The sequence below is a fragment of the Mastigoproctus giganteus genome, chromosome 3 (assembly GCF_048544385.1).
Source record: "Mastigoproctus giganteus isolate SK-2022 chromosome 3, ASM4854438v1, whole genome shotgun sequence".
NCBI classification, from domain to species: Eukaryota; Metazoa; Arthropoda; class Arachnida; order Uropygi; family Thelyphonidae; genus Mastigoproctus; species Mastigoproctus giganteus.
The window spans coordinates 151896160-151923641 of NC_143577.1; the positions used below are offsets into that span (position 1 = coordinate 151896160).

The following is a 27482-nucleotide window of genomic DNA, read 5'->3' on the forward strand; positions in this document are numbered from 1 at the left end:
TTAATTTAACTAGAGCTTTTCCTTGCTCTCCAATGAGCAATTTCTGTTATTACCACTTGACTGATATTTACTGAAATATGAAAAATTTATTGTTAAAAATAAAGTAAATTATAATAATGTTGATTCTCATGCATTTCTTTCAAGCAACTATATTTTCTTGGCTTAAATAGAATCCAGCATTCTAATAATTTTGTGGCACTTAAAATTTTAATATGTTATAGAAAATAAGAATGTGATACAATTTACTATTTCTGTTATCCAGCTCTGGGCTTTTACTATATAGTATTTGATATGAAGTGAGATAGCATTTGAATGCATTACTGGTAGCTGTATTTATTGTTAGGTTACATAGTTTTTTAACATATGTTAAAAGTTGTAAATTTGTTAAGAAGATATGTTTAGTTACATAAAAAGCATGTTTGCTTGTAGTATATGCTTGAAATAAACATTTTTATTGATTAATGCAGCTTTGCATTCTGTATATTACTCAATTTTAAAATAATGAAAATTATGTAAAAAGTTTTTTTCCAGCAATATAAGCCCACAAGTCCAAAAGTTTAACTTTTGGTAACTGGCAAAATTTGGATGGAAGTTTTGTGGACTGATGTTCCACAATTGGTTATACGTAAGATTATCTAGTAACTAAATAATATGGATAATATCACAATTTGCTCTTTATATGCACCATTTTGCTATTAGTATATTTTTGTGAAATGGCAGAAATTAAGTCATGGACCAGCAACAGTCTGTAGATAGTAACTGGAAACTACTATTCTAGGTGATTCTAATACAATTGTTTAATTAAATAATACATGATAACTACTGAAGTATATATTATTCACAAAAAGAAACATTTTAAATGAAAAGAAAACCTACAGTTTATTAAGAAATTACCTGTATGACAATATGCAACTTTTTTCTTTTTTTTTTAACAAGATTAATCTTAATTCTAACTCGCAGTTTTTCTAAGCCATGCCTTTAGCTGATGTAATTGAAATTATAGAATTCCTTTTAATACAGCAAATAGTAACTCATCAGTCTGAGTCTGATAATCTTTTCATAAATTCTGGCTTTGGATTCTTCTTCAGATAATGTTCAACATAACCACAAGTAACCTTCATCTTCAAATTATTTTGAACAATGTAATCCAGTGCAGCCTTTAGAGAAAAGAATACAGAATATTATTATTCAATAATTATAAAGAATTATAAAGAATATTATTATTCAACTGTGTACAGAGATATAAATGAAATACAGTATGGTCCCATTAATCATGCAGATTACCTCATTATGCCTACTGATTGGCCAATGACAAGTCAGTATGTATAATAAGATAACCCACATAAGGTAACATTCTTGAAAGTCGAGCTGGGTAGAATAGAAATAGATTTCTATTCTGCTCAGTTCAATTTATATATAGTTTAGAAAGAAGATTATCTAGTTGTTCTTAAGAAATTAATATGAAACACTGAGAAATTTTTTTGTGCAAGTGTGATTAATTTATTGCACTTATGGCAATAAACCAATTGCAAGTACCAAACAATAAATTTGTAAACTGGTGATATTTAGGATCCTTGTTGAATCCTATCTTCAGACCAAAAAGGAGCTGTTATTAAGTAAGAGAGTGGTTAATTTAATTTTTAAACTTTCTGTAGGATGCATAATTTATAAATAAAATAGAGGAATTAATTACATATATTATATCGTAGTACAGTACATAAAATGAAGGAATGTAATTATTGTTCCACCACAATTTCAAATTAATGATAATAATTTTCAATTGGTTTGAAAGGAAAGTTGGAAGTAGAGTTGAAATCTATAAATGGTTTTTACACTCAATACAGAAGAAAATTTATGAACAATACTTCTTTATGGGTACATTTTAATGCAGTATCTAGATGGCTCTAAAGTCAAAACAGTATTAAATAAAAACATGTGTAAAAGCTATGTTGACACTTTTTTTTTATATATATATATATATATATGTGTATGATTTGGATCAGTGTTCATTACCTAAAACAGAAAGCTTGAAGGTAGTGGAAAATTTATTTGGTGGGGGGAGGAAATCAGTCGTGCACTGCATTATTACAGTGTATACATTTATCCTTTTTAGTTTACGATTTTATTCTAATAAAAAAAATGAGAATACTCATAAAATTAATACAGTACCTCATTTTAATGGACTTAGGCCTGTCTGGTAAACCTAAAGAAATATATCTAGTTAGGTGCTGAAAAAGTGCTGTTATAAACACACACACACACTAAATGCAGTATTACAACATTTAATTTTTTTTTTATACACACATCAATTGTGTGGAGGAGAAACGCTTGAATTTCATTAAGTCGCTATGACAATGGAAATTATGAATGGCTCCCAAGCACCTCACTAAAAGACTAAATGACCCTCAACTGATGTCTAACATGCTTGGCAGGGTGAGTGAAGAAAATCCTAAATATCTCCCAGAAGGACCTTAGGTGGTGGTAAAAAGGATGCATTTCAGAGTCTTGAAATGCCACCTTGTTACCACCACCTAAGAAAACAAACCATTGAAGTTTATGACCATATCCATGGACTCTTCAACAACTTTGTTTTGTAAACTGTCTCTCTTTTTTTTTTTTTGTCCTTTTCAATAATATCAGTAACAACATATTAGATGATCTCTTCCTCAGTGAGAAGTACCCAGGTTCACCTGCATCACCTTCCAACAAGATCTCAGTAGTCACTAGCCTTGAACCTCTCAATGAAAATACACATTCCTCTCATGGAGAATTTTGTTCCATTCATTTGAAAGAGTGCAGATCTTCATCTTGTTCAAAAGAGGCACCCCAAGTGAATATAGTATAGCTATTAACGTTCTGCAGAATCTTCTGGTATCCTGCATTTCATCCTGCTTAATCTCCAAACCTATAACTTCATAAAGGAGCTTCTTATATGACCTTTTGGATGCCAGGATGATAGTTGATCAAAATGATTGTGTTAGGCAAGTTTCAGGCACCTAATCTTGCCATTGTGGTTGCAGAATTTTTCTACTGAGGGATATGAAGGAGTGCTGCCAAATGATTAACAAAGATATGACATGAAATAAGAGTAACATTTCGCTGTGTAATTGTTACAGAATTTTTCTGTAGAGGGATATGAAGCACTGCCAAGGAACATTTTTCTGTGTGTAATTACCTTATATTTATTAAATTTAGAAAGACTAAAAACAGCACATAGAGATATTATACGTAACCACATGCTACACTGTCATCTTCAAGATCTTTAACTTTTTCTATCTTCTCAACTTTTGTACCACAGTCAATGATCTCAAAGGAAAAATGGTAATGTATGGTTATTTTAGGGAAACCTTTACCACTAACAAATTGGCTTCAATATGATAGGGGTTAGCTGCAGGTTCTGAGCAGTGTTAAAACCAGGCAGAGATAATTTCCTGCATTAATGATGTATTGAAGGAACTATAATAAATGATTGACAGTTCATGTATGTCTTTCAGCAGTTGAGGTTGCCATGACTTCTCCATGATGGTTGATTGCTAACATTAGTCACCATTAGTGCAAAACATGGCTCTGAGCATTTTCAGGTTGCAAGTGGCATAAATGTCCAGTGTCTTTAGCATTACACACCTTGGGCAAGCAATATTCAGTTGTTATTATCTCATCAATACAATTTCTAAAAGGCTCGATACACACTCTCTAGCATCACCCAAAGGTTCATCACGTTGATCTTTTGTTGATGATTTCTTCATCCACAACCAACCATCATACCAGCACTAAAGTTGATCTTTGCAATTTTATTAGCAGCTGCATGAAGCATGACATACAACTACATCACTCAAATGCTGCTGCCCACACCATTTGCACACAGTTTCAAGGTCTTTTTTTTTTTTTTTAATGAGCCACCTCTCCATGTTTTATAAAACCATCAGTTGTTCCATTTCAAGATTTACATTCTTTCTTTCTTACTTACTTAAAGATGCCATTATGAACAAAGTTTTGGACAAGATCATCCCATGAACACTACAGTATAGTAATGTAATAAAAAAAAACTTTATGCTACATTGCTTGTTAATGATACCAAACAAATTACAATACTGTAAACGAAGTTCACACAAGAGCAAACTGTCTTGTACACAAGTTTCACTTATACACTAGACACTTCCCATGGCACATGCATTCTTGTTTGTAGCTTCTGAACATCAGGAAATGCAAACAAACCTAGGTGGTACACTGTTTCAACAAGAGGGTGTTTGCTTCAATGTTCATAAAAGAAAACAAGAATACTTCATACAATATTTCAGGTTTTTTTAACTGATTATCTGATTCTGTATTAATAAATGAATGCAAGGCCTGCCTTCTCATTAGCTGTGAGTTAAATTTGCTTTATTGTTAAAATATAGCAACTGATGGCAAATACCATAAAAATTAAAAGTTATGTCACTGAGTCTTGCACACGTGAAAAGACTAATTCAGTGGATGCTGTTTATTTCCAAAGTATCTTAAACTGAAAATTTACTGTGTTCTTCCTACTACTGAAAAATTTTTAGTAGTGTAATTTTACTGACTTCATGGACATTCCAACTTTAGCACTTTTTTTTTTATAGTTGACAACCCTGGTTGGAAGTAAAATCTCAAGGTCAACCAAAACCAACTGAGTACACCAAAAGAGTAAGGCAGACTAAAAAAAAATTTCTATCTGAAATTTTAAATTTCTATTTAAAATTTCTAGTAAATAATCATATCTACTAATGTTATTAGTAGATATGATTATTTACTAATAAGACTGGTGTGGTCCTATTGTACACTTTAATATAGTACTGAAAATTTTCCTTTCTAGAATAAGCACAAACATTTCATGTACAGTAATGTGCAATATGAATAATCTGTACTTGATACACTTTTTCTGCTGTTAACACATATAATTATCGCTCAAAGTGAATTATCATTAAAGAGCACATTTAATGATAAAAGATAGAAATGTGTGATGAAAAAATTAAGGCTATGGCATAAGTATAGTGGGATCTCAATTATCCGGGGTGAACAGGACCAAGACCATCTCAGATAATGGAAACCTAATTATGCCTTTTCACAGGGTTTAGGATTTATTTATTACAAATAAGTTTTTATTAAACAAAGTACAGTAGAGCAGTATGTGTTAAAATATACAGTACAGTACAGTACCATATATGCAATATACATGGGTGCTGGCATGATATTTTGAAAGGTAGTGCAAAAAAAAAAAAAAAAACTATAGTAGAATGTCAATCATCTGTACTCCCATCTATACTCTCACCTCTGTTAAAAAAAAATGATATTTCTATTGCATATGTAACTAAAGATAAAGCCAACTTATTAGCATCCTACACACTTTTATCAATGATCTTGGTAAAATGCCTCCTGTGGTCTTCCATCAAAAGGATTTCAGAAGAATTTTGAACAATCTCGATACCAAGAAAGCTCTAGGTCCTGATGGTATTTCTCCACTTGTTCTCAAAACCTGTGCTCCCGAGCTTGCCTCTGTTCTGCACTACCTCTTCCCACTGGTGTTTTTCTTTCTGCTTGTAAATTTACTCATATCCAACCAATTATCATCCCATTGCACTTACTTCTACTCATTCCAAAGTAATGGATATATCTTAACTACCAACTCCTAAACTATCATGAAACCTTCCACATGATCAATGACCACCAATGTAGATTCCATCGGTGTCAATACACTGCTGCTATATTGGCTTATGTTACTCATTTATGGATAAATTCAATGGAAAAGTTTGGTGAAACTCAAGCAGTTGCTATTGACATTTCCAAAATCTTTGTCTGGCATAAAAAATATCCTAAGGACAAATATCATGTTACACCACCCAACAGAATGAAGCACCTTTTATTCTGTTGAGTAGTGTAACATGATATTGTACCATTTGGTCAAAATCATATTACAATCCACTTATAAAACTGCTCTTTGTGACATGAAAATGACTGTAAGGTTCACTCGTCGTTTCATCCTTGGTCTACACTTTTTTTGGGGGAGGGGGAAAGTAATGGTGCAATCATGATGGTGAAGTGCCACTGGTTACTATCTAAAAAGTATGACAGGCCATAGGAAATTTTATCTTAATGTAAGATGGAGCTCCAACCATACATATTGGCTAACAAGTAAAAGAGGTGTATAAAGATGATTTGCCTATCATTTTGCCTCTGCACCTGGCCCTTACATGCACCACACTTAACACTAACAGACTTCTGGATATGAAGATATAAGGTGCCTCCGTAGCCAGGTGCGTAGCACACGCTTCTTGATTAGACCGGGGTTTGAGCTCGTGACCACCAAATACGGAGGATGTGGAAAGGTCATGGAATGACCACCGCATATCCCCGGAGCAATATGGCCTTAGTTGCTAATGCTCCTAAAAACCAAATAACTTAACATAACATGAGGATACAAAAGCCCAGAGTTTATATAGTGATGTCCTGAAGACACATAAAAGTGGCTTTAATTAATGAAGTAACAAATATACTTGGTGGCAATAACTCTTAACTATGCAAATCTAACCTCAGATATCTCAAGTATATGTTCCTTGCTATCAGAGCAATATTTATTCCAAAAACAAACTCTTTCTAATAAGTACTTTCAAAACTATAAAGCCTCATATTCTGGAGTTGTTTTTATAATTGTCTTATAGTGTTGGATTCAGAAATGAGCATGGTCTTATGCAAGAAGAAACTGTATAAAGAACATGATGAAAGCAAGTTGATAACTTTGTATTTTCAACTAATGCAAAGGACACATCAAATATACTAATGAACAAATCAAAACAAATCACCATTCAAGTCTTCTGATGTAAAATCAATTGTAAATGGTACTGGTGTATTATGGGTATTTAGTTTTTTCACTGAAAAAATTTGATTGAGATAACTATTTTTTTTTTTTTTTTTTATGAAAACCCCAAACACGAAAGGTATGAAACCTGTAGTACTCAGTACTGTGCATGGGTTGAAGGAGGTATTGGGGGAGGGGGATGCCGGAAACTTTGCTCTAGAGACTAAACATGGGTTTCACCACTTCAGTTTGAAACAAACTGATATGCAATGAAATCACAGAAGCCAATAAATGGAATGCAAAACATTCAAAAATGAAAACCAATAAACACAAATGAAATATATTTCTAGATTTGATATATCTATAAGGAATTGTACAGAAATAAGAAAATGAAGTATTCTTTTCTAAAGAGGAACTATTGAACATACATATTTTTTATACAAGTATAAAAAAAATTGTATAACAATAACATCCAGATTTTCTTTGTTACTGTATTTTTATATTTCAAATAGATATTTAATTAACAAAATTTTTCAAACTGAAATCAGCATTAGCCCATTTGCTAATAAATATTACAGAAGCTTATACTCCCCAGTGTGATGTATCCATAAATGAATTACTGTTCCTTTTGAAACAGTGCCTTTCAACAAAGTATCGCTTGCTTACACACACACACCCCTACCTTTTGGAATCAAGTCTTTATATGTATGCAAAATTGTGAGCAAGTATTATATAATTTTATTATAGGTAATGTAAAAGACAGTTTTTGACAGTGAGTTTGACTCTTCCACTTTCATCAAAAGTAGTATTATCTCAGATGAAAAAAACACTTAAATGACATATTATAGATGTTATACAGAAATTGATAATCTGCACCAAGGTTTTGGGAGTATAACTGTAAATCATTTCCTCAAAGAAGGAAATATTGTTTCAGCTGACTTCCAAAAAACTACGATACTGCTGTTAATGTGGTGCTGTATTATATAACTTTATCTTTTTGCAGAATAGATGTATAGATGAAATTCAATTCAAGGTTATCAGTTTCTTCTTTCTATATTCCTTATTCACCAATATTTATTCTCAGAAGACAAATAATGATTTTTGTTATTCTTATGAGGAACAGCTTAGAAGGTTTGGAATGCAATATGGCTCACGAAGGGGATGAACAAAATGAATGATGAGAGAGAACTAGGAGATACACATATGAAATCTTAGAGAGTAACAAAAGGGTCAATTTCACAAAATTTTCTTTCAGCTACATACTGGGGATCATTGGAATAAAAATATCTTGAAAGGTGGAGAGTTTTGTAAAGTTCAGAGCAGCAGTGGCGGCTCATGACTCTGATGTTATGAGGGTGCTGCTTCTTAAAGTTACATTAAATTGCATACTGTTGACATAGATAGTAATAATAATAAGCAAGTTAAAAATACTACAAAACATTAACTGGACATTTACCATTAACATACTTCGGTAATCTTGAAATTTTATTTAAAAATAAAATCCATTCTTCGGTTTTCATTTGTTGAAAATAGATTAACTTTTTCATTCAAGTTTGGTACACTGTTCAAATCAGCACTGCTCGCTCTGCAGTTCCTTTGACTTGTTTTATCAGCTCTAAAAAATGCGATTGACAACTAAGCATTGACTCAACCACTAGGGCCAAACTGTGTAGTTCACAGTTCCACCTATGGATAAATTTCAAAGATGAAAATGATTTTGTGTTTTTATTTGTTTATTATTGAAATGATTATTGTAAATAGAGGTGAGTATACTATATGCGGGACCTGTTAATAAAAATAATCATTCTGTTGCATTGTTCTTCACAAAATTTCACATAACTCTGTTGACTGTATATTTAGATTTAAAAAGCTGGGGGTGCTGCAGTTCTGCAGTGCCTACCAACAAGCCACCTCTAACAAAGCAGAAATAAACCATCCTTTTTTATGATAGGGAATAGGATGAGAAAATGGGGAATTTATTTTTTTTTTGCAGAGGCAGATATTGCATTCTAAGAGAAACCTCTGCAGTTTTCTACTGAACTGTTCTAGCTTCAATAATTGCAAACTTCTGATGCTTCAAAAGCTAAAACCATTTAGTATGCCGGATGGCCTATATAGGATTCTCTAACAGATAATGAACTGGGCATTTAGACTGCTGGAAGGTGAATGCATTCAAAAACGTGTTTCAAAGAAACTATATCATTTAAATGATCCACATGAGAGGGGGAGTTAAGTACAAGAAAGACAGATGCTTCTGCTTACCTGGTATCTGTTAAATGTTGACTTCTCTTTCTTTCTATCCTTTCTCTACTAGTTTCGCACCCTGTGCTCTTACATTTTCATTTTTTAGTTTTTTTTCTCTCATTAATTATTTGATTGTGTAGGTGGGAGCCAGATGTTTTCAAAGCCGCCAAGTTGACTTTTTTATTTATTGATTTGAAATTATTGTTTTTGTATGACTTTTGATTTAAATTTAGTAGTACAATTTTTTTTGTGATTTTCTGATTAATCTGGTGCATTTATTCTTTACTCGGCCTTGTAATTGCATAGAAAACACAGCTGATTTCTGCAAACATCGAATCGACAGTAGTATTCAAATCTGCCACCACTGTTTTCGTATCGATATAGCAGACACTACAGGTTTCTACGTAACTTATAGCATTATAATCAGTATCAGCAGAGGATTATAAACTATAAATTATAGCACTACTTATGTGGTTTTCTTTAATTTAACTTGTCACATAGATGTATAGCAGTAATAGCGCTTTTAGAATTTGTGATTTGGCATAGATAGCTAGCATGAGAGTTTGATCCACATGGGTGGTAACAGATAGTTAAATTTATTATAACTACTTAGATTTTACAAACATAACATTTTAACTTAATACATATAACCATTTAGATTTTACAAACGTACTGTTATAACTTAAACTTGATAGGAGATACGAAATTTATATAACGTAACTCAGTAGGAGATAAAACTCAATACTGACATATATATTATATATATATATATATATATAGTGTTATTACTGCAGTGGGATATAAGTTGAGTATTATATTTTTAATTGTATTGAAACTGAATCGAAATTATGCTTTGCTGCTCTGGTCTGAGGCATAATTTCGATTCAGTTTCAATACAATTAAAAATTGTATTGAAACAATCAATACAATTAAAAAGGCTCAAGGTAGTGGGAGTGCTGTGGCCCAGAGGAGAACCGAGGGGGGGGGGGTTGTCCTCTGAATCACAGCCTTCTGAAATGTACTGTTTGTTTGATATTTGTGGAGCCGTCTGGAACAGGACATAATATTACCACATAGAATGCCTTTGTGTGTGCTCGATGTAAGGAGTGTGAGGAAATCAGGTGCCAACTCAGCGCTTGAAGAACAAGATAGATGCCCTCGCAGCTTTTAGAACAGGGTAGACGCCCTTGAAGGATTTATGAGGGACCATCAAGCTCTCAACTCAGAAATCCCCAAAGCAGGATTTGCTGGTCCCATAGGAACTAGTAGCATTAGCATTAGCATTAGTAGAGGCATTTGATGCAAGAAAGCAAGCTTATGCAGCATCAGCCAAAAAAAAAAAAAAAAACCACTTCCACTTCACCCCTCTGTTCGTTCAAAATACCTGTCCAGCTGAGCCTTAAACTTATTTAGGCTATCAACCTCCACCACAAGGGATGGAAGTCTGTTCCACCAACCAACCACCCGCTGGCTAAAGGCAAATTTCCGCACGTCTATCCTACATCTGTCTTTCCTCAATTTGAATTTATGCCCTCTCAGGTGATTATTCTGAGCTAGAGGAAGAATCCCATCAGCATTGAGCATGCTTAAACCATTCAAGGCTTTATACACCTCTATCAGATCACCTCGCTGGTGCCTAGTCTCCAGACACTGTAATTTGCAAAACTTAAGCCTTTCTTCGTAAGAGCACCCCTTTGTTCCATTCACTAATCTTGTTGCCCTTCTCTGTACTCGTTCCAGCAGCTCTACATCCTTCTTGAAATGAGGCCTCCAGATCTGTATACAGTACTCTAGGTGTGGCCTGACCATCGCTTTATACAATGGAATAATCACCTCCTTATCCCTGCTGGAAAAATTCCTGTATATCATTGACAATACTCCATGAGCTACTCTTGCAGCCCGTCTGCACTGCTCAGAGAACTTCATATCTGCCTGCACAATCACCCCCAAGTCCCTTTCATTCTCTACCACTGTCAGTGTTGTACCATAGAGTTGATATGTTGCTCTGGGGTTGCTGTTTCCCATGTGTAGTACTTTACATTTGTCAATGTTAAACTTCATTTGCCACCTCTCAGCCCATCTGCTCAACCTTTCCAGATCCTGTTGCAGAAGCATAGTGTCAGTAGTGTCCTTGACAACCCTGCCAACCTTTGTATCGTCTGCAAACTTGGACATTAATCCCGATATACCATCATCAATATCATTTATAAATACAGAAAACAATAATGGACCCAACACTGAGCCCTGAGGGACTCCACTAATAACATCAGTCCACGATGAGCAGTGTCCATTGATTACCACTCTCTGTCTTCTCCCCCTCAACCACCCCTTTATCCATAGCAGCAATTTGCCTCCAAGGTCACACTGCTCCAATTTGTGTAACAGTCTTCCATGTGCAACAGTATCAAAAGCCTTTCTAAGATCCAAGTATATAATATCAAAGTTATTCCCTGCATCCAGTTCTTTTGTGACTGCATCATAGTATCCAATCAAGTTGGTCAGGCAAGACTTCCCCTTAACAAAACCATGCTGTGTCTGAGCTATAACTGAAGTCTTGTCTAAATGATCCTGCAGTGCGTCTTTAACCAGTGCCTCCATTAATTTTCCTGGAACAGAAGTCAAGCTCACAGGTCTATAATTACTTGTGTCAGCCTTTGATCCTCCTTTGTGAATTGGGGTCACATTTGCACATTTCCAGTCTATGGGTACCTCCCCTGAGTCCAAGGAAGCTCTCATAATTATGGCTAAGGGTTTGCTTACTTCCTTTGCTGCCTCCTTTAATATAACTGGATAGATCCCATCCACCCCGGGTGCCTTTCTTGTGTTTATCTTCAACAGTTTCTCCTCCACTTTACTCCCAGTTATTTCAAGATTCTGTAACTTACTGCTAGAGTTGAATACACCTCTGGCATTCCCCTCGCTGAATAACTCCTCATGTGTGAATGTCGATGCAAAATATTCATTTAGTTTGTTAGCCACCTGAGCAGGATCATCAACACTTGACCCATCAATATCAAGTGGACCAATCTGATTCATCCCTTTCCTTCTAGAGTTTACATAAGTAAAGAACTCTTTGCTGTTTTTCTTTGCATCCCTTGCCAAGGATTTCTCGTAATCTGCCTTCGCCTGCCTAACCTCCTTTGTAACTTGGTTGCATATCAACTTGTATCTATCATAGGCTTCTGTGTCATGTGTTAATTTGTAAGTATCCCATGCATTTTTCTTCTCTGCCATATGCCTCATTAGTTCATCTGACATCCATTTTGGCCTAAACCTTGAACAATATTTCTTAGTTGGTATGTAAAGCCTAGTAGCTTCCAAGATAAGTTCTTTGAATGCTTCCCATTTTGAATTTGCTGTTGGTAACATCATCAGTTGGTCCCACTGTATAGAATTTAAATACTGTCTCAGTCCATCGTAGTCGCCTTTACGGAAGCAATAACCCTTCCCTTTACCCCTAATGGTAGTTACCTCTTTGAGTAAATCCCACTTCAGCACACTGTGATCACTGCCACCTAGTGGTTCATTTATCTGCAGATTCTTGATGCATGAAGAATCACTGCTGATAATCAAATCAAGAGTATTACTCCCTCTAGTTGCCTCCCGAACATGCTGATGTAGAAAACAATCATCCAATAAATCCACAAAAGCCCTGCTAGTGTGTGAGTATCCAGCCCCCAAATTCCAGTCAATATCTGGGAAATTAAAATCTCCCATTATAAGACACTCTGATTTACTGGCCCACTCTATTTCCCTGTACAGTTCCTTATTATACTCATCAGAGTCATTAGGCCTATAGCACACTCCTCCTCTCAATTTTGATCTCCCAATGCTTATGTCACACCAAACTGACTCCACACTGCACTGTCCAGCGATGTCGACTGGCTTCACTTCCTTGGTTTTTATGTGTTTCTTAACTAATAGCATAACACCTCCCCCCTTCCTATCCTGTGTATCCTTTCTGTAGACGTTGTACTCCCCAAATTGCAGTTCCGCATCCCTTATATCTGTGTGACACCACGTCTCTGATATCCCAACAATATCTGCCTTCGATGTTTTGAGCAATACCTCAAATTCATCAAATTTATTTACTAAACTCCTAGCATTGGTGTACACGCAAGTATACCTGCACCTGTTTCTATTCTTAGCTACCCTAACACAACCCATATGTTTACTTGTACCACAATGGCTCCCAGCAGTCTCTGAAATACCATGCATCTTGTTTTTCAGGCTTCTGCTCATTCTAATAGAAGCAGTGCAAGAATCGCCTTCACCTCTGCCAGTGGCTAATGTCAATCTATTGGTCTTTGTCTCCCCCCAAGCTAGCAGTTTTCCGACCCACCTAACACTGCCTCGATAGCATCAGCAAATATTCTTGCACCCTTTCTATTTAAGTGTATCCCATCCCTGTAGAAGCAATCTCTCCTGTTAACAAGTACAGTCCAGGCTGAAAAAAATTCTACCCCTTGAGCCTTGCACAATTTTTCCAGGGCCGAATTGATCGACAAGGCTCTCATCATATACTCCCTCCTATCGTGTCTGGGCAGAATTGCAGACACTTTCAAATTCAACCCTAATTCTCGGCTTTTGTTCAACAGTGATCTGTACTTGTTAAGTAATTCTGCCGGTCTCCTACTCTTAATATTATTAGTGCCAACGTGTACAACTATATCACCTTTTTTAGTTGTTGATGGTGACACTATTGTCAGGGAAATGGGGAATATATTGTGCAAAAAGGATAGGTGGAACAGGGCCAGAGTATGTCTGCCTGGGGCAAAACTCGATGACGTTGTAGAGCAGGTATCTTTTAAGAGCACAAAAGGTGATATTGTTGTACATGTTGGCACCAATGATATTAAGAGTGGGAGAATGGCGGAATTACTTAACAAGTACAGGTCAACGTTGAAAAAAAGTTTCAATACGAGTTAGGGTTGAATTTGAAAGTGTGCAATTCTACCTACATACAATAGGAGGGAGTATATGAGAGCCTTGTCAATCAATTCGGCCCCAGAGAGATTGTGCAAGGCTCATGGGATAGAATTTTTCTCAGTGTGGTCTGTGCTTGTTAACAGGACAGACTGCTTCTACAGGAATGGGATACACTTAAATAGAAGGGCTGCAAGAATATTTGCTGATGCTATTGAGGCGGTGTTAGGTGGAACGGAAAACTGCTTGTTTGGGGGATACACAGAATAATAGATTAACAGTAGCCACTGGCAGAGGTAAAAGTGATTCTTGCATTGCTTCTATTGGAATGAGCAGAAGTCTGGAAAGCAAGGTGTGGAGGATTTTCAGAGACTGCTGGGAGTCATCGCGGAACAAGTAAATACATGGGCTGTGTTATGGTAACTAAGAATAAAAACAGGTGCATGTATACATGCGTGTACACCAATGCTAAGAGTTTAGTAAATAAATTTGATGAATTTGAGGTGTTCGTCAAAGCATCAAAGGCAGATATCATTGGGATATCAGAAATGTGGTGTCACACAGATATAAAGAATGCAGAATTGGAATTTGGGGAGTACAATGTGTACAGAAAGCATAGACACGACAGGAACGGAGGAGGGGTTATACTATTAGTTAAGAAACGCAAAATCTAAGGAAGTGCAGCCAGTTGACATGGGTGGACAGTGTGGTATTCAGTCAGTTTGGTGTGACATAAGCACAGGGAAAGCAAAATTGAGATTAGAAGTGTGCTATAGGTCTAATGACTCTGATGAGTATAATGAACAACTGTACAGAGAAATTTTAATTTCCTGAATACTGACTGGAACTTGTGGGTTGGTCACTCACACACTTGCCTGGCTTCTGGTTGCCTCCTAAACATGTTTAGGAAGCAACCAGAGGGAGTGATACTCTTGATCTGATTAATACTAGTCATTCTTCTTGCATTAAGAATCTGCAGATAAAGGAACCACTAGGTGGCAGTGATCACAGTCTGCTGATGTGAGATTTACTCAAAGAGGTAACTATCATCAGGGGTAAAGGGAAGAGTTTTTGCTTTTGTGAAAGTGACTACAGTGGTCTCAGACAGCTTTGAAATTCTATACAGTGGGACCAACTGATGAAGTTACCAACAGCAAATTCTAAATGGGAAGCATTCAAAGAATTAAACTTGGAAGCTACTAGGCTTTACACACCAATTAAGAAATATTGTTCAAGGTTTAGGCCAAACAGAGGTCAGATGAACGAATGAGACATGTGGCAAAATGCAGAGGATACATATAAATTAACAGGTTGGTTTTTGGTTATTTGGTTTTTTTTTTTTTAGGAGCATTAGCAACTAAGGCCATATTGCTCCGGGAAATGCGGTGGTCATTCCCTGACCTTTCCGCATCCTCTGTATTTGGTGGTGACAGGCTCGAACCCTGGTCTAATCAAGAAGAGTGTGCTACGCACTGCTGCTCCTTCCCACCTAGCTACAGAGGCGCCAAAAATTAACAGGTGACACAAAGCCCATGTAGATATAAATTGGTCTGCAATCAAGTTACAAAGGTTAGGCATGAAAAGGCAGATTATGAGAAATTCTTTGGCAAAAAAAAAAAGTATGTAAATAAAAACAGCAGAGTTCTTTACTTATGACTCCAGAAAGGAATGAATCAGATTGATCCACCTGTTGATGATCCTGCTTAGGTAGCTAACAAACTGAAGGAGTATTTTGCATCAACATTTACACATCAGGAGTTATTCAGGGGGTGGGGGGGTAATGCCAGAGGTGTATTTAACTCTGGCAGTGAGGTAAGTGATTTTGTAATAACTCAGAGCAAAGTGGAGAAATTGTTGAAGATAAACATAAGAATGGGATCTGGTGTGGATGGGATTTATCCAGTTATATTAAAGGAGACAACAAAGGAAGTAAAACCCTTAGCCATAATTATGAGGGCTTCCCTGGACTTGGGGGGGGGGAAGTATCCATGGACTGGAGATGTGCAAATGTGACCCCAATTCATAAAGGAGGATCAAAGGGTAACACAAGTAATTAGACTTATTAGTTTAACTTATGTTCTAGGGAAATGATGTGGTCACAAAGAAAATGGATGCAAAGAATAATTTTGATATTAGCATTAGTAGAGGCATATGATGCAAGAAAGCAAGCTTATCCAGCATCAGCCAAAAAAAAAAAAAACACATGCTCCCATTTCACCCCTCTGTTCGTTCCAAGTACCCGTCCAGCTCAGCCTTAAATTTATTTAGGCTATAAACTTCCACAACAAAGGATGGAAGTCTGTTCCACAAACCAACCACCCGCTGACTAAAGGCAAACGTCCGCACATCTATCCTACAACCGTCTTTCCTCAATTTGAATTTATGCCCTCTCAAATGATTATTCTGAGCAAGAGGAACAATTCCATCAGCATTGAGCATGCTCAAACCATTCAAGGCTTTATACACCTCAATCAGATCACCTCGCAGGTGCCTAGTCTCCAGACACTGTAATTTGCAAAATTTAAGCCTTTCTTCGTAAGAGCAACCCTTTGTTCCATTCACTAATCTTGTTGCCCTTCTCTGTACTTGTTCCAACAGCTCTCCATCCTTCTTAAAATGAGACCTCCAGACCTGTATACAGTACTCAAGGTGTAGCCTGACCATTGCCTTATATAAGGGGATAATCACCTCCTTATCCCTGCTAGAAAAATTCCTGTATATCATTGACAAGACACTATGAGCTACTCTTGCAGACCATGTGCACTGCTCAGAAAACTTCATATCTGCCTGCACAATTACCCCCAAATCATTTACATTCTCTACCACTGTCAGTGTACTACCACAGAGTTGATATGTCACTCTGGGGTTGCTGCTTCCCATATGTAGTACTTTACATTTGTCACTGTTAAACTTCATTTGCCACCTCTCAGCCCATCTGCTCAACTTTTCTAGATCCTGTTGCAGTAGCGTACTGTCATTAGTGTCCTTAACAACCCTGCCAACCTTTGTATCGTAGTATCCAATCAAATTGGTCAGGCAAGACTTTCCCTTAAAAAAGCCATGCTGTGTCTGAGCTACAACTGAAGTCTTGTCTAGATGATCCTGCAGTGCTTCTTTAACCATTGCCACCATTAATTTTCCTGGAACAGAAGTTAAACTAACAGGTCTATAATTACTTGTGTTGCCCTTTGATCCTCCGAGTTACCTCTTTGAGTAAATGCCACTTCAGCAAACTGTGATCACTGCCACCTAATGGTTCCTTTATCAGCAGATTCTTAATGCATGAAGAATCACTACTGATAATCAAATCAAGAGTATTACTCTCTCTAGTTGCCTCCCGAACATGCTGATGTAGAAAACAATCATCCAATGAATCCAAAAAAGCCTTGCTAGTGTGTGAGTGACCAACCCACAAATTCCAGTCAATATCTGGGTAATTAAAATCCCCCATTATAAGACTCTCTGATTTACTGGCCTACAATCTATTTCCCTATACAGTTCCTTATTATACTCATCAGAGTCATTTGGCATATAACACACTGCTACTCTCAATTTTGATCTCCCAATGCTTATGTCACACCAAACTGACTGGACACTGCGATGTCGACTGGCTTCACTTCCTTGAATTTTATGTGTTTCTTAACTAATAGTATAACCTCTCCTCCCTTCCTATTTTGTCTATCCTTTATGTATGCATTATACTGTCCAAATTCCAGTTCTGCATTCCTTATATCTGTGTGACACCACGTGTCTGATATCCCAACAATATCTGCCTTTGATGTTCTGAGCAATACCGCAAATTCATCAAATTTATTTACCAAACTTCTAGCATTGGTGTACATGCAAGTATACATGCCTGTTCCTATTCTTAGCTACCCTAACACAACCCATGTGTTTACATGTACCGCAGTGACTCCCAGCAGTCTCTGAAATATCCTGCATCTTGTTTTCCAGGCTGCTGCTCATTCCAATAGAAGCAGTGCAAGAATCACTTTCACCTCTGTCAGTGGCTACTGTTAATCTATTAGTCCTTGTATCCCCCCCCCAAGCTATGAGTTTTCCGACCCACTTAACACTGCCTCGATAGCATCAGCAAATATTCTTGCACCCTTTCTATTTAAGTGTATCCCATCCCTGTAAAGGCAGTCTTTCCTGTTAACAAGTTCATACCAGGGTGAAAAAAATTCTACCCCTTTCCAGGGCCGAATTGATTGACAAGGCTCTCATCATATACTCCCTCCTATTGTCTCTGGACAGAATTGCAGACACTTTCAAATTAAACCCTAATTCACGGCTTTTTTTCAACAGTGACCTGTACTTGTTAAGTAATTCTGCCAGTCTCCTACTCTTAATATCATTAGTGCCAACGTGTACAACAATATCACCCTTTGTGCCCTTAAAAGATGATATCTGCTCTACAACGTCATCAACCTTTGCCCCTGGCAGACATTCCCTGGTCCTCTTCCGCCTATCCTTCTTACATAGCATGTTCCCCGTTACCCTGACAATACAGTCGCCAACAACTACTAGTTCCTGTGGGACCAGCGCATTCTGCATTGGGGGGTTGCCGCTGTGTTGCATGATGATCAAGTGCAAGCTCTGGCGTTGATGTGGGCAGCTGAGAGCTTGATGGGCCCCTCAATTTAGATCCTTCGAGGACATCCACCCTGTCCTTCAATCTCTCATATAGGCCCATAACAACGCTGAGTTTTCGCCTCATTTCCTCACACTCGTTACCTTGCGTGCACACAAAGATATCCCCCTTGGCAATATCATGTTCCATATCTGATTGCTCCACAAACATCAAGCAAGCAGTGCATTTTAAAAGGCTGTGATTCAGAGGGCAACTGCCCCCCCCCCCAGTTCTCCCCTGAGCCACAGCACTCCATTTAGCTTGAGCCTTTTGCTTTGCTGCTCTGGTCTGAGTCATGATTCCGATTCAATTTCAATAAAATGTCAATTTCGGTACAAAATTATAACCCTAAACTTGTATCCCAACGCAGTTGTAACACTATACAAAGTGTCAAGTATTATCTTCAAGTTTCTTTATATAAGTGTATCAAGTTATGTATTAATTAATTATGTTACGTTCATAAAATCGAAGTCATTATATGTATTTAATTAAAGTGCAATTTAATTGACAATGAAGTTCAACAAGATTAATAAATTTACTGATTAATTGATAATATTATATCCTATACTATATTAAGCTAATGCTATCTAGTTCAGGATATAATGTTGTATCATATAACAATGGCAGCAAGTTACGAACGGTAAATCTACGGATGGACATGATATACTTGGATCTTAGGAAGGCTTTTGATTCTGTTGCACAGGAAGACTGCTGCACAAATTGGAGCAGTGGCATTGGAGGCATATTGCTGCTATAGATAATGGGATGGTTGAGTGGGAAAAGACAGAGTAGTAATCAATGGTCACTGCTCTTCATGGACTAATGTTATTAGTGGAGTCTCTCAAGGTTCAGTGTTGGGTCTATTGTTGCTTTCTGTATTTAATGATGATAGAATATCAGGCTTAATGTCTAAGTTTGCAGACAACATGAAGGTTGGCAGGGTTGTTAATGACACTAATGACAGTACACTACTGCAACAGCATAGAGGAAAGTTGAGATGAGCTGAGAGGTGGCAACTGAAGTTTAACACTGACAAATGTAAAGTGCTGCATATGGGTAGTGGAGAATGAAAAGGACCTTGGGGTAACTGTGCAGTCAGATATAAAGTTTTCTGAGCAGTGCAAAAATGCTGCAAGAGTAGCTCATTGTATCTTGTCAATGATATACAGGAATTTTTCTAGCAGGGAAAAGGATGTGATTATCCCCTTGTATAAGACAATATTCATGCCACACCTTGGGTACTGTATACAGGTCTGGAGGCCACATTTTAGGAAGGATGTAGAGCTGCTGGAATGCATACAGAGAAGGGCAACAAGATTAGTGAATGGAACAAAGGGTTGCTCTTATGAAGAAAGGCTTAAGTTTTGCAAATTACAGTGTCTCAAGACTAGGCACCTGTGACATGATCTGATTGAGGTATATAAGTTGTTAATGGTTTGAGCATGCTCAGTGCTTAACAGGATTCTTCTTCTTGCCCAGATTAATTGCCTGAGGGGATTGAAATGATTGAAATTGAGGAAAGGCAGTTGTAGATGTATGGAAATTTACATTTAGCCAGTGTGTGGTTGATTGCTGGAACAAATTTCCATCTGTCATTGTAGAAGTTGACAGTTTAAATAAATTCAAGGCAGAACTAGACAAACATTTGGAGCGAATGGATGGGTGAAATTAGAAGGGATTTTTTTTTGGCTGATGCTGTATAAGCTTGCTTTCTTGCATCATATGCCTCTACTAATGCTAATTCACACAAAATATTTATTTTTTGTAATTCAAAGTACAACCAAATGGAAAGAGTAAATTCTATAATTATTTAGAGTATACTGGTGAGGAAAGGTAGACAGAAGAATGTCATTTTATTTAAAAAATAAATAAAATAATAATAATAAAGTGTCAGGTTCTGTATAGCAGCAGAGGGTTAAAGTAATGTGTTACTATCTTCACAGAATTCTTGTAATTCAGGTTTAGGATATAAATAAATAAAATAAAAAATAAATAAAAAAACAGAATTTGTTCCAATGAAAGACTTTCAATTATCTTGCCTGCTACAAACATATGCATAGTATAGAAAGGTGCATTACATTAATCAAACAATTTAATTTTCAAATAGAAAGGATTTTTTTAAAGTTTTTATCTGTGATATCATACTAGCATAATTGAGAATCAGTATATACATTGAGTAATAAATTATTTTACTAGTTTCTTTAAGTTTCAAAAAATGTTTGCAACTTTTATATTAGAGTAATAAATAAATAAAAAAAAATCCAAGAAATAATTAGGAACCTCAGCCAGTATTTTTCCAATACCCTGACCTCTAAATGATTCAGGTACTTCAGTATGTTGCAGTTCCACTGTTGATGAATTGGGCATTTCATATTTCAGAAGAGCTTTATCTACAGTACAAGAGGTAAAAAATTATAAAATTTAAGCACCATAACAGAGGACAGACATATAAGCTGAAATATAAAAAAAATTTTAACAATAAGATAAATTTAGACAAGTGGAAAACTAGCTTAACCCACTCTGGTATGGAGAGAGGAATCATTTTGATCTTCCTTCCCCCACACTATTTCTTAGCATGCTATGACCACTATTTGCCAAATGTAACTCAGTACATTTAAGGACAAGGTTTTTTTTAATTTTTATTCATTAAATGTCTCTTGAATAACACAAGTTTAAAAATAGTGACGATGTATCCATGGGAACTATTTTTACGTATCAGTGGGTATTTTTATATATCCATATCTATGGCTATTTGTGTGCCACAAGCCAATTTAATTTTTTAAAACAGAAATGCTAAGGGATCTACTGTACTTCGGGAATTGACTATTAAGGCTGTCATCTTTCAAAAGTTGCAGTAATCCTATTACTGCCATTCAAATGGCTGTGCACACAGGTTCTTCTGTGTGCTGGGAGGGATAGGTAACAGTAGCGTAGCTACCCTTTTTCGGACCTGGAGGCAAAGAACATGTTTGGGCCCCTACTTAATTAATGAAAATTACAAAAACAGGAGACAGCCAAAGATGCCGGGTACCTAAAGGGCCCGGGCCCAGAAACATTTGCCTTGTCTGCCTACATGGTAGCTATGCCACTGATAGGGAACCTTCATCTAAATGAAATTCCATCAAGTCAACCTGGAATTTTTTCTGCATTCTGAGTTGTGTTGTATATCCTTTATCCTGTATTAAAAAGACTGTTTCATATCTTATTGGATATCTATTGAAAATCTGAAATCATCAATGCTTAGAACTACCTTCATGCTCAAAATCTAAGAAATAAAAAAAGAAAAAAAAAATCAAATTAAAATAGAACCAAATATTCATGATTTACAAAACAGAACAATATCTCTCTCTCTCTCTCTGACCCTATAAACAACCTGTCACAGGTTGTTTATAGGGTCATAACTTTATCTGTAAAACCTTGATCATAACTTAATCAGTAGCTATAATTTTATCTGTAATAGCACCACAGAAAAGGTTAAACAGGCAAAGACTAATTATGAGAAACACAGGGACAAAGAATTTTTTGCATATGTGAATACCATGAAGAAAAGAATGAATCAGATCAAAATTTATTAGAGGAAACTCTTGAATAATGCAGCTAGTAAATTGAACAAGTACCTCACATTGATATTTACAGACAAAAGACCCTTCATGATGAGCAGGAAACTGTGCAAGTCAAGCTTAGCAGTAGGAAATTAGTGATATTGCAATTAGATGCCTGTTTATTAGAAAAGCGTTCAAGCCTGAAGGCAAGTAAGGTCCCTAGAGTTGATGGCATATATCCAGTAATTCCTAAGGATGTAACAAGAGTGTCAGCAATACATAAAAGCTGTTCTAAGAGCAAGTAGGTAACTTACAAACTGATCAGTCTGCCTTCGGTGGTGGTGGGAGGAGCGGGAAATCATGGAAGCAAAAATCAAGAATGCAAAATGGGGACATGCACAGCATGGTTTTGTAAAGGGAAAATCATGTTTAAATTAACCTGGTTAACTACTTTGGCAAAGTCATTCGCAAGCTAGATGTAAATAATTTTCACATTGAATTTCAGCAAAGTATTTGATTCAGTTCTGCATGGCAGACCTGAATCAAAGAGAATTATATTAAGAGATATACCCAGATAAATCTAATGGAAAACGCATAGGTGAAGTATGTTACATATATACAAAAGATAATGTACAAAATATTTTGAGGTTATTACAACCTCAAAATTGATTTTGCTTTAGTGCATATTGATCATTACAGAAAAAGAGAACCCCTTTTCATTTTTTCCTTTCAATTTGGGTCATTGACCCCGGAAGGAGTTACCCAAATTGTAGGTATACAACAATAGGGTTTTGGAGGTATCACACAGTGGTTAGGATACTGTGTCAAATCTTGGTCTTCTTGTGCTCCATGATTCTGTAATCATAAACCTTCTTGGCTAACGATAAAGAACTGGGAAGTTCAACTGATTCAGTTTTGCCTAGCTGGAATTAACTATGATTTTATCTGGATTTCATCTTGTACATGCAGTTTGAAATGCTGATCTGCTCACCTTTGCAAGTTCAAGATGCTTCCCTACATAGCTTTGATTAATCTTCTGATGCTTTTCTTCTTGGTGCTGCCCTGTACTGCTTCCTTGGACTGGACTTTATTATCTACTGTACATGGGGCTTCCTAGTGGAACATCTGTTCAACAGATTGTCTGGCAGTTCATAGTGCTGCCTCAGTTCTTGAGTAGCAGCATGTCATTGTGTTACAGGTACGAATATATAAAGATACTGTTCATGACAAAGACTGTTCATAATCTGTTTATAGTATTCCACACTATAATGACTGTTTTGTAGATTTTGCTGTGTGACAGCAAGTAAACCTAATTCTAGCTCCTTGAGTTATATATCCATGAAGCAGTTTGAGAAGCTGCTTGGACCTTATTTGGATTGTGATCTAGGTAATACATTCCTCATCGGAAACTTTTTATAACTGGCTTTTATTTGATGATTTTGTATATACAAGATGGGTGGCAGGGACTGCCTAATATAATAAATTTTAAAAAAGAAAAATTTAGTACATAACATCGACTTTTCCAACTCTTTTTGCAAGATTTATGAAGAAATGTTTTTATTTAAGTTGAAAACTTGCACACTTAATATACTATGCTTGTTACTTTGATACCTTAAACCTTTTCTTTTTTTGCATGTTATTAAAAAGAAGGAATTTTTTTTTTAAATTTTATTATATTAAACTTAACATATCTTGAGTACTAAAAATATATATTACTATTATTATTATGTTAATAATAATAATGTGATTAATGAAATTTATTGATGAAAAAATTGTACCAATGCCAAAAAAGACATTCATTACTGTACCAGCAAGCATATTGTATGAACAATGATGAATAATAATAAAAAAAAATTTTAAAATGGAGGTAAGGGCAGCATGCAAATGAAATGATAAAAGCTAGGCACTGAGTTGCAAAGAGTGGCCTTTTTGACCTTAAAAAAAAATGTCACCTACACCGGAAACGATCTGAAATAAGCGAACTGCACTGTAACAAGTGCTATAATTCAGTATCTATCAACCTTTTCCCACCAAAACCAAAATTCACGAGGAAAGAGGATTATATCCGAGTTTATTCCTTCTTGAGGCCTTAAAAAAAGTGACAGGTGGGAAAGTGTTTTAAACAGGAGTGACAATGGGATCAGAAAAAGAAAATTAAAAGTGGGAAAGTTTTATAAGCAGGAGTGTTATAGTGGAAATTTATTGTATATTGTCAAAATTATTCTGTGCATCCAATTCCTTTGTGAAAAACTCATAATAGGTAATCAAACTGATCAAGCACAATCTACATTTGACAAATCCATGCTGTTGTTGGCTTCTAGCTCCACCTCGGTCATGCATTGCTTCTTTAACTATTATTATTTTATTTAAAGAAACAATTATTTCCCATTAGACCTCATTATATTTTCTGGCTCAGATATATATGTTTGTAGCTACTCACTTTACCCTTTGAACACCACTGTGAATAGGAGAAAAATTTGGACATCCCCAAAATGTATGGACACCCCCAGAATCTAAGGATGTTCTCATTATCACGGTTAAAGGCATAATTACCTTTTTGCTGCTGCTTTTAATATAACAGATAGATTCCAACGGTCCCACATGTGCTTTGTTTATTTTTAGCTGCAGCAATCTTTCTTTCACCTTTCTTTCCATTATTATAAAATCAGTTAATCAGTAATAGATATATATCTGGTAATCCTATCTCTAAAAAAATTCTTCATATATAAACAGAGATGCAAAATATTTATTCAGTTTGTCAGCAACCTGTATAGGATCAGCAATAGTTATGCAATTCATACTGAGTGGACTCATGTGGCTCATTCTAGCGTAAACATAGGCAAAGAATTCCTTGGTGCTTTTTTTTGGCACTCTTAGCCGAAAACCTTTAATAATCTGCCTTGACATGTTTAACTTCACCCCCTCAAGTCACTTGATTATAGACTAGTTTGTACTTAGCTTGTGAATATGATTTGTGTCCCATATGATAATTTACAATGATCCCATGCATTTTTCTTCTCAGCCACTAAACTCATCAGTTTATCTGAAATCTATTTTGATCTAAACATTGAACAATATCTTATGAGTATAAAATATCTGGTAGCCTCTATGATTACCTCCCTGAACACTTCCTACTCAGCATTTACATTTTTTTAGCAAGATTGGAAATGTCTGAGACTTTTATAATCATCTTTGTGAAAACAAAATCCCTTCAACTTACCCTTGACAGTAGTTGTTTCTTTGAATAAATCCAACATCAATACACTATGATTACTGATATCCAATGATTCCTTTACTTGAAGTTGGGAGAATTGCCTTGAAGATTCTTAATACATATCAATCACTGCTGATAATGAGATCAAGAGCATTGCTTCTTCTTGTTGTCCTTCAAACATGTTGGTGTAAAAAAAAAAGCAGTCATTTAGCAAAGCCAGAAATGCTAAGCTACTCAATGAGCTGCCAGCTCACAAGTTCCAATCCATTTGATCTATATAACACACACACTCCTGCTCTCCTTTTTGTTTTCCCGCTACTGATGTCAAGAAATATCACACTGTCAACCTTGGTCTGTGACCAGGTTTTGGCGCATCATAGCCTTAGTCGCTAATGCGCCAATAAAACCCAAGCAACAACAACCTTGGTCTATGTAAACTATTTTAGAATCTGTAGGCTTCTTAACCAAGCATTATGGCCCCATTCTGTACATGTTATAATTGCTATAATCAAATTCTACATCCCCAATATCAGGGTGATACCATTTGTTGGGGAAGTGAAAGCACTGCCAATTTTTTTTTTCTTTTTCTGTAAAATACACATAATTAAGAAACAAAAATACTACAAGAGCTCTTGTGTTAACTGTTTACTTGTGCAAATTTCTAGTTTTGGCCTTTATCAAAGCCATAATTAAAAACATTTTTAAAGATGATATACAATAACTGGTTTTGTATGTTGCATACATTCTAAAAAATAATAATATACAATATCATTCTCCTCAGAATGGAATGACAACAAAACCAGGAACAAAAACACGTTATTGGGAGAGGTAACAACTCAGATATCATGGAGTGCCCTATTCCCAAAAAAATTCTAGCAGTGATCTGAATCCAAGCAAAAGATGGGTGGATGTTTTAACCAGGATTACCACAGCTTAAATCGGAAATTGGCTGTAAACCCTGAGTCTAAGGGTTACGAGGACAAGAGACAATCCTACTGGGGCTAGGGCCATATAATTCAAGCAAGGGTCGAAATGGAAAGTTTAAGAAACGGAACACTCGTTTTATAAAACTTTTTGTAAAACATCATACCCAGGCTCCTGAGCTGGATATCATCATCATTCTCTTTCTTGGTGATTCCCCTTTGTCTCTTTCTCTCTTAGGGTAACTCGGGAAATTTTTTTTGGCTGGTGCAGCATAAGCCTTAGGCTTCCTTGCACCATATAGCTAATAATAATAATAATAATTTTATCAAGTAAGTAGATGACATTAACAATGCATGTGGCGAACTTCCGCTTATTCCGAGCCGTGGATATGAGACAACACAGTTGGCCTCAGCTGGTATTAATTTTTCAAAAAAAGTGTGGGCTACGGAAAAAGAGCGAAACAAATTTCATCTTAAGGCCAACTATTGCCTCGTATATCGCCAGTCCTATTACTAAAATTACGTCACTCATAAAAAAAAAAAATATATATATATATATATAAAAACGTTTCATTATTAAAATAAACCGTAAAGAATTTCATCACATTGATGTCGATAAATATTTTACCCTTTCCATTCCCGAAGTAAAACTCCTTGTTAATCCTATCATGCACAACACAATTTTCAGTTTCACTCATCTCGCGATATATCACACTGCACGAAAACTTCGGCTGGCAGTAATCTAAAATACGTCGAGAGAATTTCAGCATGGTACTGTCGGTATTAACACTTCCTTATATGAAGAAATATTAATTCATACTTAGAATGTTTCTACTGTTTCGTAATAATTAAGCAATAATGTAAAACCAAAACGGATACCACTCCTACACAAGTCCGTCTTTCAAGTAACCATTACGCGTTTACAGAAAATACACTTGAGCTAAACACGTGTGTCACAGATAATTAGTTTACTGCTTATCGCACTCGCAGCCAGGGTTGCCAACTCGTAACTATGAACGGGCATTAGACATTGCAAAAAAAAAAAAAAAAAAGAAAAAAGAAACCTGAACATCTCCAGATCTTCGTTATATTGATCTTATTTCAGTTTTGAAAATTAAACACCCTTATCCTGAGCTGGATATCATCATTGTTCTCCTTGGTGATTCGCTTTTATTTCTGATTCTCT

General features: G+C 36.0%; 1 protein-coding gene across 2 annotated transcripts; it reads right to left on the reverse strand.

Moving 5' to 3' along the window:
- Window positions 1-900: 900 nt before the first annotated feature.
- On the reverse strand, window positions 901-27243 carry LOC150088331 (protein NATD1-like). 2 transcript variants are annotated; one of them, XM_090370722.1, is made up of 3 exons: window positions 26925-27237; window positions 20898-21007; window positions 901-1157 (listed from the first exon to the last, which is right to left on the reverse strand). In XM_090370722.1, exons 1-3 carry the CDS (start codon window positions 27064-27066, stop codon window positions 1035-1037), a joined length of 375 nt encoding a protein of 124 aa, XP_090226848.1. In that variant the 5' UTR covers window positions 27067-27237; the 3' UTR covers window positions 901-1034. The 2 variants fall into 2 exon arrangements, with proteins under 2 accessions (XP_090226848.1, XP_090226849.1); XM_090370723.1 differs by having other exon boundaries at window positions 1045-1157; window positions 20927-21007; window positions 26925-27243.
- Between the last annotated feature and the right edge of the window lie 239 nt (window positions 27244-27482).